The sequence below is a fragment of the Pinus tabuliformis genome, chromosome 8 (genome assembly GCF_031772625.1).
Source record: "Pinus tabuliformis cultivar Carrire ecotype Pingquan chromosome 8, CPIR1, whole genome shotgun sequence".
Lineage (NCBI taxonomy): Eukaryota > Viridiplantae > Streptophyta > Pinopsida > Pinales > Pinaceae > Pinus > Pinus tabuliformis.
Window position 1 is genome coordinate 1,494,756,476 of NC_142294.1, and position 14,416 is coordinate 1,494,770,891.

At 38.5% G+C, this 14,416-nt stretch overlaps 1 protein-coding gene across 1 annotated transcript in view; it reads left to right on the forward strand.

The window, feature by feature from the left end:
• The first annotated feature begins 2,537 nt into the window (after window positions 1-2,537).
• LOC149241486 (calcium-transporting ATPase 8, plasma membrane-type-like) overlaps window positions 2,538-14,416 on the forward strand; it is a 391,510-nt gene continuing 379,631 nt past the window's right edge. The window contains exon 1 of the mRNA XM_089370563.1: window positions 2,538-3,125. Within this exon, the coding sequence (XP_089226689.1) occupies window positions 2,883-3,125 (243 nt within the window). The 5' untranslated portion in view covers window positions 2,538-2,882. The remainder of the gene's footprint in view (window positions 3,126-14,416) is intronic.

The window sequence follows — 14,416 nt, forward strand, 5'->3', positions numbered from 1 at the left end:
TTATGATATTTTTATCATTTAGTAAAAAGAATTAATATCTTTTCATATTATTATTTCATGTACATTATTTTCTATTATCAATATTTTGTCTCACTCCTTAAGCAACCTAGAGCAACATCATAATAAACATCATTTTTTAATTGAAAATGTAGTAGTTGGTTTTGCATGCACACCTAAGGCCTTAAAATTGCAACCAATATAGTGACAAACAATTCACCATTTGCTACACACTATAACTTAAGATCCACAAATTTTCCCTATTATTGTAATAAGGCACTAAATCTTAGAGAACATAAAACTTAAAAACTATTAGGCAAATTTGATACCTTACCACCACAACCACTAGAGATTACTCTACCTACTACATTTTCAATAAAGCTAATAATCATAGTGAATCAATTTTTAACAATTCAATAATTTTTAAAATTTTACAATGAAGTAATAATGCCAAAAAAATTCCATCAAATAATTATTAGAAATTTTAAAATGTTTAATTAAATAACAAAAATCAACACATATTTTCTCCAATATTCTTAAATTTCTTTTGAGAAATTTACATACCCACACATTCTCATCATCATATGTTTCACGCCCATTTTTTTTACGCAATACTTCCTAATAATACAAATGGACAAAAATATATATTGAGTAAAACTTTAAAAACAAATACTTCCATGTTACATGATGGAAAAAAAATTTAAAAACCAAACAAAATTTAAATGGGCAATCATCAAGGTATATTCATTTTAATGCTAATTTAATTAACATTAAACTTAAGGTATGCACATTTTACTAACTTTCATAACACTAATTATAATTAAAATGTATTTTTATTAATATGCTTTAATCTAATAACTTAAAAGAATATAAATGTAGAATACTATGACGAACGGAAAGATATCTATGTATTATGCCCATTTCTAATTTTCTTTGAATCAGGTATAAATTAATTTACATTTTGATGTTTTAAATCAAATTCCGGTATTTTTTAATATTTCTTAATTTGTAATGTATAAATGAATTAAATGTTTTGTTTTTTGTTTTTTTTTTAATTTAGGTAAATTTTATAGTTTAAATAATTGAGTTGAGAGGTTTATTATACAATTTAGTATGAGAGATGTGTAAGTTTGTTTGTTTTTTTATTCTTCTTTAAAATAAAAATTATGTTCTAAACAGAAAAAAATGAATATGTTTTAAAGTAATTACAAGTACAAAGAAATGTGTGATTAAGATGTTTAAATCTTATAATTTGGTTATTAATAAAATATTATAATACGAATTAATATTGACATATACTTAAAAATATTAATAATATAATAATATCAATTTTTAAGGTCATAGCGAAGCCATGCACCAAATTGGTGTATGAGAACCCCTTGTTTGTGGGAATTAGGGACCCACGTCCACGCAGCGATTTCACTGCGACCCCCCTCTAGTTTTGAACTTGTGACTTCTTAGGAGGAAACACATGCTCTTAACCGAGGTCATTGTCTCATTGTAGGTCTGTTGAGTAAGCCACTACCATTCAGTGGTAACACATAATGTAAGGTAGTAAGGTTTGTCAGGGTAATGGTTTCCCCACCCACGTCACACACACAACTCAATAAGTTAGCTAGCTTCCTTATGGTTATGGTTAGGTCCTTACCTAGCTTCCTTAGCCATTCTCCTAGCCACTTCACTACCTTCCTTATGGTAGTTCATTACCTATCTCCCTAAATGTGGTGCTTCTTCTTTTTTCGTCTATATATAAAGTTTTGGGATAGGCCCACTCAAGCTGTATAAATTTGTAAGCTTGGTGGGACTATATCTTCATCATGTCCAATATTAAAACTATGTTAATAAAAACTAAAAAAAAAACGTTTTTATGGTTAAAACATTAATGCCGTCCTATATATATTCTATTTAGCATTCAAAAATAAAATTTCAACAAATTGTATTTTATACTGTAAAATAATTTACACGTAAATAAATTTAATCCTTCCATCCATACTTAAAATAAATCTATGCTAGTTTTAATAAATTCCTAATAAAATAATCCAAAAACTTTAAAATAAATAACCTTCAACTAAACCTGCTAAACAGCGGAATTGCACCATGGCGTGGTTACACCGACAAAATTCAACCCAAAACCATGGCGTGGTTGCACCGACATTACCTTTACAAACTCCTACCATACAATTTCTGCGAAGCTTCGTAAAAGTTAAGCTGCAAAATATAGTTATTAACTTTCGAGAGGGAAATGCAAACATTAACCAAGAAAAACCCCACGCGTTATGATGTTTCTGTCGTAAATCACGAAGATCGAAGACATTTTTTTCAATAAAAGAGTATTTTCGTATGCAAGAGAACCAAAAGAAATTTCTCGGAAGAAATCAATGGGACCGCAGATGCCTAATAATCCTGTACGACCGGCAAAAGCCCAAAGCATAGGGAGGAGATTAGATCTTCTTTTTCCTGTGCGCAGATGCTCGCTTTGCTTATAAAATTTTTCCCATGGCTGCGTTCTTGAGCTCACACTCATTTTCATTGGCTGGATATCTGTATTTAAAGTTTAATTTCGCGCAATGCACAGAAATATAGATGATAAGTTTTGTGTTCAAAGCTAGTGTTATCAGTAACTCAGCATCTGGAATTTTGGTGTTCAGAATAGATTTGGAAAAAAGAGAAATCTGAGAAGATTTTTGAAAAGATTACTGTGCTTTAATGTGAGTAATACCATGTTCTCACGCCAAGTTTTGCGCCGAAACGGCGATATTAGTTTGATTTTTGTGTATTAATTACTTAAAGGGCAGGCTGTGATTTGCATTGGAGGTGGTCTGCAGATTTGTGTAATTGTGTCCAGTGACATTTTTCCTGCGCCTGAAAAAGCAAGCAAGATCGCCATGAGCTCCGGCGGTCCCGGAAACTCGAGGAGAACTCCTTCGCGGGAGAAGTACGAGCGCCTCAAGGATGGCCACGAGGAAAGGGAAATGCAGCACGTCGTTTCAAATATCCCGCCCACTAACGCCGCAGCAGATGGAGACGTCGTTGTCGATGTCCCTGTCAAAATCGACACACACGATGATAATGATGTTTTCACGATTCCGCACAAGCACGTCACACTGGAGAGGCTCAGAAGATGGAGGGTAAGTATGTATATGTTTGGTTTCTGTTTTTAATTCGCCCATGGTTAACTTCTTATGTTTCTAAATTTGATTATGAGGGCAACAGGAAACCCTATTTACATTTAAATTTGATTATGAGAGCAAGGGAAAGGTCGATGTATTGTAAGGAATGATAGGGGAGTTTTGCTTAGTTGTGAGGCTATTTAGATTTAAAGTTTGATAACAAAAGGAAAGCGTTATATATTAAATTTGATTATGAGGGCAAGAGGAAACTCCATTTACATTTAAATTTGATTATGAGAGCAAGGTAAAGGTCGATGTAGTGTAAAGAATGATAGGTATTAAATTTGAACATGAGGGCAAAGGAATCTCTATTTACATTTAAATTTGAATATGAGAGCAAGGTAAAGGTCGATGTATTGTAAAGAATGATAGGGGAGTTTTACTTAATTTCGAGTTCATTTAGATTTAAATTTTGATAGCAAAAGCTATGTGTTATATATAATGGAATGGGTCAAAAGGCAAAGGTCGATGTATTGTAAAGAATGATAGGGCAGTTTTACTTAATTTCGAGTTCATTTAGATTTAAATTTTCATAGCAAAAGTTATGTGTTATATATAATGGAATAAGTCAAAAGGTAAAGGTCGATGTATTGTAAAGAACGATAGGGGAGTTTTACTTAATTTCGAGTTCATTTAGATTTAAATTTTGATAGCAAAGCTTATGTGTTATATATAATGGAATGAGTCAAAAGGTAAAGGTCGATGTATTGTAAAGAATGATAGGGGAGTTTTACTTAATTTCGAGTTCATTTAGATTTAAATTTTGATAGCAAAAACTATGTGTTATACATAATGGAATGAGTCAATTTAGATTCTATATATAATAGAATAGGTCGATTTAGATTTAGGTTAAGCTTTTCATATAATTGATAAATCTAGATTAGGGTGGTTAGAGGGAAGTTATAAGTATGATGGAACGAAAAGGAATTATTGGGGTTTTTTTCATTTGGAATTAGTTTAGTTCCTTGAATTTTTTTGGATAGATGATTTTGCTAAACAAGTTCACTCCTTCCCACAAATAAGTGGACTTGCGGTCTTTCATATTGTAATAACAACATGGAAGTCACATAGATAGTAAAATGATGCCCCAAATATTTGTTTAAATTTGAGTTGACTCAATTCCACGGAGAGGCACTTAGAAAGGTAAAAAAATGCTGCGAATTTATTAATTCAGTTGGATTTATTTATGTATGAGATGGATATGGGATCGATATTGTTGGAAGTATTAATTTATAAGGTAAAGGGTTTATCTAAATATAAAATATAACTTAAGTTATTAATGGTAATTTGGTTTTTGGTGTAGATTGATTTTGTATAATTATTTATTAATTTCAGTTGATTTGTTTATTTATGGAATGAATGAATATGGAAATGTATCTATTAATTTGTAAAAGGTTTATTTAAATATTCTAAAAGATGATGAGGTTAATAAATTTTAATTTAAATTTATAAGGTAAAGGATTTATCTAAATATAAAATATAACATAAGTTATTAATGGTAATTTGGTTTTTGGCGTGAGATTGATTTTGTATAATTATTTATTAATTTCAGTTGACTTGTTTATTTATGGAATGAATGAATATGGAAATGTATCTATTAATTTGTAAAAGGTTTATTTAAATATTCTAAAAGATGATGAGGTTAATAAATTTTAAATTAAGTTTTTTAATTCATTAAAATGTATATATTTACTATTTTAATCCATACAAATGGTTTATTAATAAAATTTAATAATATTTTTTTTCTTTTAAATATGAGACACTTGATCACAGAGTTTATATCATGATAATAGTTTGTTAAATTTATTTTAATAAAGATAGATAATATTTTTCCTCTTCTAAATAAAATAAAGTTTATAAAGTTTATCATTGAGTTTATATAATGAGAAATTAAAAGGTTGATTAAAATTTGGTAAACCAATGTTGTTTAATTCTTTATGAGTTTGAGTTAGGGTTTGGGTGCTAGGTATAAGTTTGGAATAGTAAATGTTGGTTGAATCTGTCCCCTCGTTCTCTATAGGGTTTGGTCTGGTCCTTGGGTGGTTAAAATTGGGGGTTTTGAAGCAGTGGGGTGGTTTTGGGTGCTAGGTATAAGTTTGGAATAGTAAATGTTGGCTGAATCTCTCCCCTTGTTCTCTATAGTGTTTGGTTTGGTGCTTGGGTGGTTAAAATTGGGGGTTTTGAAGCAGTGAGGTGGTTGCATCCTTTAAGACACTGCAAAGTATTGGTCCTTGCTTGTGTATTTGGATGTTCAATAGCTAATGGCATCATGTCTATAGAGGAGATAATAGCCCCTTCTCTGTCAATTTTGGTGTTGAGTCTTGAGTTGTGTTGAATTACTTGGATGTATTATTATGACCTGGCTTGTTTTTTCCTGGTTGTGTTGGTTTTGGGTCTAGTATGGTATTTTGTCTCTTTGTAGGTAGAGACTCACATAGAAAGTGTTGGGAATTTGGTCTTGCTTTGGCCATGTCGCTAAGACAAAGCGGGAGGAGAAGACGAAGAGGTGGTGGCCTTGCCTTGCCAGGAAAATGTGGTGCTCATCTTTTTTCCCATGATTCGACCACCACCTTTTTCAACGATGTCCTGCTGGAAACACATAGAGAAATATGCAAACTTGAAATAAAGGATGACATTGAGAGACAATCACTTTTAGATTCAAAAGTCATGGAGGATATGTCAACTTAGATTCCTGACCTTGGATATACGAGGGGCAGGAAGAAACAATACCTCAATTCAATAGCTCTCCCCTAAGAAATGAAGACCCTACTTGGCATGCTACCGAGGGATAAAAAAGTGGAGAAGTATAACATCTTCACTTCTATGGAAGAGGTCAAGAGAATGTTAAGAAATCAAAGGCTATGTTCAGATAGATTTTACTATAGGATGACTCATATTGAAAGCCATATTCCATGTGAATCTACTAGATGGGACTTGATGGATCCTCCTGGATTCAATGTAAGGGCGCCAATTGATATTTCTTCATCCGACAATGAAGAGAAAATGTAGTAGGTTAAGGGGGTGTAGGGGGACTCCTCATGTTGCTTACCGGTGAGTTTGGCTAGGTATATGGAGTGTCCCTTCTCCTCTAGTTTTTTTAGTGGCTTCTGTGGTTTGACTATGGTTCATTCATCGACATTTCTCGACTCGCAAATTTTGGGTTAAGTTTTGTTTTGGCTATGCAGTCCAGTTTCGATTTTTATCTTTGTTTTTACTTATGGTTATGGTTGAGGGTGTTTTAGTCTATGTGGTTATGAGTCTCCCTTGTTAAAGGTGGATGTGGGGTTTTTCAAAGGATCCATGAATCGTCGAAGTGAAGTATGGATATCTATGTAACCTCATGTATTTCATATTTTTAGTAATATAAATGCATCAACTTATAAATAAAAAATTCATTAAAAAAAATGAATAAAAGAAAAAATGAGTTTCAAATAATGGGGATTGTGGAAAGATATTTACAAAAGGTTGAAATCAATTTTTATATTCATTTTGTTGTGTTAAGCCTCGCTAAACACTATAAATAAAAGAATAAGCGTTGACTACATTTCATTAGAATGATATAGATACAATATAGTATTTATGGCTATTGGGTTTTTCTTCCAAGGTCTTTTGGAATCCTTGTGGTAATTCATATTCCACATCATAACCTTTGTAGATTAAGTGTCTAACATTTTACCTTAATCTAAAGGGGTGTATGTGATTCCTAGTAGAGATATTAGAACAAATACCAAGGGTCAAATGTGCTCTTGATATTTATTGGTTTTGGGATGACACAAACCTAATGGCTAACAAAAGTTGAAGGCTTCTACTAAGTTGTAGTTTAAGGTTGACCATCAACTCCCGAACTCAACTCCAACACTTAGCAACTCCTAAAACATTTTCAAATTTGGTTAGAAGTTGATGTCTTGTACTGATTAGAAGTTCTCACAAATGGTGATTTAAACATGACCATAAACTTTCAAAACTTGGATCTAAGGCTCAATAGTTCTACCAAAATCTTTCTCTTTCTATAAACTTCTCCACTAAAGAGTCAAAAGTAATGGATTTGAGTTGCTCACTAGCTTGCACGAGTTTAAGATAATGAGAGTATGTAGGGTGAATGGTCTTGATGAAGGATGTGAGAGAAATGTCCACATTTTGACTCTAATGGCATATACATATGCATGATAACTCTAATTTTAGAAGTTAGGGAAAACAGTTCATTATATTTTAACTCATGGTTGAAAATTTTCACCGCTCGCTCATTTAGTGTGTAAGTCATATAAATCTTTTAATTTTTTTTAATGAAACATAAAAATTTGTAATGAAAACTAAATGATAACTTACCTCATCACTTACAAAAGAAACAGAAACAATTAGCAGATAAGCCTGGTTATCCTTGTTTTCCCCAATGACTAGATCGATCCTTATCTAATGTAAGCTTGGTAGGTGCCTTTTCCCCTATTTCGTACATGCCTTTCCAAACGCCATTGAAAATGAAGATAGGTCTAATCTTCATTCGAGTGAACACTACACCGACAAATTTCATTCGCAGATCATTTTTTCCTGTGCGCGGATGCTTGCTTTGCTTATAAGATTTTTGAATGCCGGTACGCACAACAGGTGCTTCAATGGTTTTATATTAGGGTTAGACATTTTCGCGTGGTCGCGTTCTTGAGCTCCAACTCATTTTCATTGGCTAGATATCCGTATTTAAAGTTTAATTTTGTGCAATGCACAGAAATATATGTGAAATGCGTTGAGAAGAGAGGGCATGTGAGAGGAATTCTGAAAAAAATTCAGTGTGCTTTAATGTGATAATACCGTGTTCTCACGCCAAATTTTGCTCCCAAACGGCTATGTTAGTTTGATTTCTGTGTATTAATTACCTAAAAGGCCGGCTGTGATTTGCCTTGGAAGTTGGAGGTGCTCTGTACATTGCGTTATTGTGATAAATGACATCCCTCTTGCGCCTGAAAAAGCAAACAAGATCGCCATGAGCTTTGGAGGTTCCGAAATTTCAGGAGAATTTTTTCAAAAATTATAATAATAAGGTCACAGTCAAGCTAGACACTAAATTGGTGTATGAGACTCTCTTGTTTGTGAGACAACGGACTCACCTCCACACAACTATTTCACTGCTAAATCTATGAAAGCATACATACTCTACCCCATCTGGTTTTGAACCTATAATTTCTTAAGAGAAAACACATGCTTTTAATCATTAAACCCATTCAAACTGTATCAAATATCCTGCCCACTAATACTGAACCATAGAAAGAGTGATTGTGGATATCCTGTCAAAAATGAAAGAACGAATGATAACGATGTTTTCAACATTCCCCACAAGCACATCACACTGGCTCATAAGATGGAGGGTAAGTATGTATATGTTTGGTCTCTATTTTTTAATTGCCCCATGAATAACTTCTTATATTTCTAAATTTGATTATGGGGGTAAGATGAAACTCCATTTACCTTTAAATTTGATTATGACAGCAAGGGAAAGCTCGATGTAATGTAATGGATGATAGGGGAGTTTTACTTAATTTTAAATTTATTTAGATTGAAATTTGATTAACAAAAGGAAATTGTTATATATAATGGAATAAGTCAATTTATATTTTATAGGTAATAAAATGGGTTGATTTAGATTTAGGTTTTAATCAAATTTTAAATCTACATTATGGTGGTGAAAAGGAAGTTTAAATCTAGATTGTGGTGGTTAAAGAGAAGTTTTAAGTATGGTGGAACAAAATTGTATTTTTGGGTTTTTTTCATTTGAAATTTATTTAGGAAAATAAGTTTTGATAGGAAATGAAAAGCAATAATTTAGCTGGGAGTTTTAATCAAATTTCAAATTTAGATTATGGTGGTGAAAGGGAAGTTTAAATCTAGATTATGGTTGTTGTCTTAGTGGGGCCTGACCCAAGTTCAGAGTTGATTTAGCCAAGTAAATCCCGGTACTACTGCCCTTTCAGCAATAGTCCGCGGAGCAAAGACTGAGGTCTCACCCGAAGTAGTATGGGAGGGTGCTAGAACCAGGTTTCTGCACCCTGGGGATGTCTAATATGGGGCGATAGGGACGCGATTCAACCTTCGCGGTTATTGGGTTACGCGCACCAGCGGGCACTTTGCATCTTGTGTTACTACCTTCACGCAACTCTAGCTGTAGTGCGACCCGTGTTAATTACCCAATTCTTCTTGATTAGGTTCTGTTCACTGGTTACTTAGAATATTTTCGTACGTAAGCATTCATACAAGTGTTTATCAAGTGCGCACATATAAATAACCAGATAAAAATAATGCATAACATCAAAATATAGATCCACGAACAGATGCATAGTACTTTGAGTCAAACTTATCTTTATTAATAATCATTTTCAAGTTCAATCTGATTACAGACCCGACTCCACCTTGCACACTCAGCTGTAGGGGTCTGTGCACTCAGCTGCGGACTCTACTAGGCCTCTACGCACTTAGCTGCAGAGTCTCTTCCTACTACTACGACCCAATACACTTCAGATCCACTTCTATCCTCTAACCATGCCTTCACATCTATCTATTACTTCCTACTTCACTAGCCCTCTTTACACTTAGAGCCTTGCTCTATTTATACAATCCCATGGTCCGCAGACCATGGGTAGGCATACACAACTTTACATTAAATTACATTATTTTAGGGCGGACAACCCTATGACTCAATTGTACACTTCGCGCTCCGTTCCTGTACTTTGCGGAGTATTTACATTACATTGACTAAAACTCGAGCTTTCAACCCCAAACATGCTGGGAGGGATCCGTTGCCCAAAAGGCCCCCAACACAAACATTGTGACTCGCCCTCGAGTCACTCCGTTGGTGCGGCGATCTTTGTGCGGAGTCCATTTAGTAGGTCTCGCGCAACTTGGAGGTTCGCGGCACACACTTCCATTATTTGTTGTACTTGCTGCACGTGTGTCTCTAAACCTTCATGAGCAGGGTCACATTCCTGTCTAACCGCATAAAGTCCCTGCATTTGTGCCAGTATTCCTTCGATGTTAGATATAATTGTGAAAGATTCATCGATCCATGCCTGATGCGCGCTTTAAGAAATGCTTCTTTTTGTCGCGCGACATCTAACTGGGCCTTTAGTGCCCTTTCCTGTTGTAGTTTGGCGAGTCGTTGAGTAAGGATGAGCGTTTGCACAGTCTCCCAGACATTGTCATACCCCTGCTACAACTCGTGCGCCTCTGTCTCTAGGCGCTGTAGGTTCGGATCTTCCTACAGGTGTGTAAGCATGGTTAGTGCTTGATCCAACATCCTGGTGCAATTCTGATCGCCTGGCCAGTTTGATCCAACCTTGTTTGGATAGCATGGGTGCGCTGCTCTCTGACTTCTGGGGCTGTGGAGGGTTGCACCTTCAATCACAGCTCAACGATATGCAAGTTCAGCTCCAACTGAACCTTCGTCGTTTCCTCCCTGGCCTCGGAGACTCTCGCTGCCAATCGGTGGAACCACTCTGCTGCTGGTAGCTTTACTGGCACGGCCAACTCTGGGACGCTCCTACATGCATCCTCTACTGCTTGCTCCAGTCCGTGAGCCTGCGCAACCAACTCATCACGCTGGAGGCTGAGCTGATCCATGTTGATTTTCTGCTCGTTGGAGACCTGGATCGCGCGACCTTCTCAAGCGCGGAACTCTACAATGACCCCATCCTGCAGCTGGTACAGAGTTTCATGTGACAGGGCTGCCAAGTTCAAGCCGGCGCCTTTCATGCTACTCATCGCAGCCCGGTCAACCCCGCTTGCCACTGCTAGCGCGCCTTCGGGCAACATGAAAGGGTTGTCCATACGGGCGTGCAGCGTCTGTTCGACCTCGACAGTTTCGGTTGCGACGTACTGAGCCATTGTACCTGGTTGGAGGGGTTGTACCTGTAATCCTTGTAGCTGTGCTCTGAGCGCCCCCAACACAGTGTGCTGCTCCATCATCACCTCTTGGAGTGCGTCTTTAGTGACATCGCGAACCGTTTCACCAATGTCAAACAGATCACCTTCTGTGAGCGTGATCGGGTCCACGGACATCTTTGTCACCTTCACCTTCTTCCTGGTAGCTGGTTTCTCCGGGACATATGGCCGCTTGAGTTGGGTTGATGCTGAACTGGGGTCCACGCGCTCTTCTGTCCTGTCCCCTTCCCTAGTCTGCTGCCCCGTAGACATTTCCTGGCCTTCCTCAGGCTCTTCTGTTGTAGTTCATTCTGCTGCCTGCATTGTTGTTGCTGCCTCCTCAGCCTTTTTCTGCGCCGTTGCCTTTACTGCCTTTTCACAGAGATCCCTAGCCTCCGCAGCTGCCTTCTCATTGCGTCGCTTCTCGGCCAGCTTGGTGATACGATGCTTGGCTGCTTCCTTTTTCTTCTGCGTGGCTACCTTTTCCAACTCAGTCAAGTCCGGGGCACATCAGTCCGGGGGCCAAGACTCCATTATTGCGAAGATCGCATCATCCATTGTGATGAACAGAAGCTTCACCCATTTCTGCCCTGGATCCTTGCGTGCCCAGATATATAGGTTATGCATATCTGCCTTGAACTCGGCCGAGCTCTGCAAGCTGTTATAAACTGTGGGAGATAGGCACGGCCTTTGGTTGATCCACATTCGGATGCTTGCCTCCATGAACACCCAGAACACCTTCGTCTCGCGAATCCTCTTTGCATCTTTTGTAGCCCAGAGCGAGGTGTACCTCGTGGCTTCGGGCAGATCATCCTCAATACTAGGAAACTAGCTATCCTTCGACAGTTCCCCTACAACCAACAAAATGGATAAGAGCAACCACACGTAGTGGAAGGTCTTACCCTGCTCCTGGGCCTCCTTGCAGTTTGTTAAAAACTCCTCGCAGAGGAACTGCACCCAGTTGAACTAGACCCCCTCTGTGCATTTCTCTGCCAGTGCAATCACAGATGCTGGTACTTCGTTGACGTGACATTTCCTCATCAGTTTGTTGGCCAGCAGTTGGGTGGCTACGTGCACCCCTTCGTCCTTAATGCTTGCGATGGCGTACCCTCGCTTTTTCTTTTCTAGTTTATACTTGGCCTTCATAGCTTCTGTGAGGGTCAAGTCACTGCTTTTACCTACTACGGCCGAGGGGTTGTGTCTTTTGAAGGGTAGGCGAGAAATGCTATGAATTAGGTCGGCCATGATGGGAATAGGCTCCTCTAGCCAGAGATACCCATCATGCACCAGGCACAGTAACTGCCTGATGACAAAAAAGGTGATGGGCATGCGATGGTAGTGGGGTATCCATCATAGAAGGAGTAACCCAGCCTTCTCCACATCGCACAACCGTTTTCGTGGCTCCAAAATGGTAGCAGTCCCCTCTGAGTTCTTCTTCATTAAATTCTCCATAGCTAGGTGTGGGAACTTCTCGCTATCCGCGAGGTCCCAATCCTCGAACTTCATAGTAGGTACTCGTCCCAAAAGCGGATCTTCAAACATTATACCGCTAAGCAGGAGCGGGGTCTAGAGCGCACTCTTTGTGGCCTCTAGGTCTTTTGGCACCTTGGCTTTCCCTTTCCATGGAGGGATGTACGTGGGTAACTTCACTATGGAAGGCATTGGTGAGACATCCTCCTCCAAATCATCGAGCGCCTCAATTTGAGCAATCAAAGCTTATAAGTCTTCCTCTTCTTCATCTATTTCAACGGTGACGGATTTTCCTTTCTCTTCCAATGACAGCTTGCCGAACTGTGGGTTCCTTGGGGATACGCAGACTGGTCCCATGGCCTGCTTGTCTTTCTTTGGCCGTGGCATTCATGGTGACTTTGGAACTTCTGGCGCAAACTCCGCTCTTCGATCTCCTCATGAACCATATGGGGCTCCGCGGCCTCACTAGTGATATCTTTGGTGAATCTCACTCATGGTCTGGTAGCAGTCATCATGTTTACACTTGAAGGTGGTAAGAGTACGCGGCGCTCAATGCTTTGTAATTGCTCAATTCTCAAACAACCAAGTGTTGTCTCATGGCTAGCCCTAGGGGTTTTATAGCATCTTTTGAATTTGAATTTGACCCTTCCCCCCACTTCTAAGTCATTAATGCCTTCTTGGTGGCAGATCATCCCAAATCTAGCTCTTAATTTATGTCTTAATTTCTCGCCGCCCACTCCTCTTTGCCTTAAATTGGACATCTTGTCGTGAACAATGACACCAACAGTCACTTCCCAGCCTATCTGCACGGTAGCGCAACCCCCTCTGCGCGGCTGTGACCCTTGTGACATGTCGATCCTGCATGAAACCTCCTTATCGTGTAGCTTCCCCACAGACTCTTTTATAGTCCCACGCTCTCTTTCAACTACTTGGAGCGCTGAGACTGTGCTCCCTACGGCTAGTCAGGTGGTCGCACCACCTGTGTGAGACTTTAATTCACCATCCAACCTAGCCTGTGGGCACTTCTTAATTATCCTTGCGACAGTCAGCGCTATGCGGTCTGCCTTATGCAGTGTGCTCCCCTAGTTACTTTGTTTGGTAAGGTGCATTCACAGCCAAGGTAGTAGAGTCACAAATCCTCAACGACAATCTTCTAACGCAAGAGTCTAGTTTTCTGTATCTTGTCTTGTCATTCTTAGTTTGTCAACGAGACATACTTGTGTGATGTAATTTTCCAGTTCATTGATCTCTGCATCCATGAACAGGCTTCTCTTCCACAGTCGTACCTGATTTTCGAGTTCGATAAACTTAAGGTTCCCTTGCCAAATGGCATCTTGAAGCCTCATATGTTCCCCCTCACACAACTGCATAATTCCTTTGTCCGGTTCCTTGCGTACTATCCCCACTGTGAGAGCTATTGCGTACGGTTCCTTTCCTCCAAAATTATGGTCTTGACTCTACTCCTTAGCTTTGGAATCACCTTCACACTCAGGTTTTTGTGCATGACCCTATAAGCCCATTACATCGCTAGTACACACAGGTCCCAATTAGTTCGTCTCGCCTGGTGAACCCTATTCAAGACTCCGCATACCCTATTGAATGCTTCCACGTGGAATGTTGGTGGCACACGTCACCTTTCTTGATGCTATGTCCTGTTCCAATTTTCAATCCTTAGTTTGGGGTGTGCTTGTGTGGACTGCACAGCACACATCTGTACCCATAGGTGGGTGCATAATCTGCTCCGTCCTGGCTGCCTGACTCTCGTTTGCAGCTAGGGGTTTCCAAATAGTAGGCGCATCATCCTTCTACATCTGCGCCAGTCCTAAAAGTTTTCTTGATGTGTACCCCACCATCGTGCGGGTGTTGCACGCAGTGTT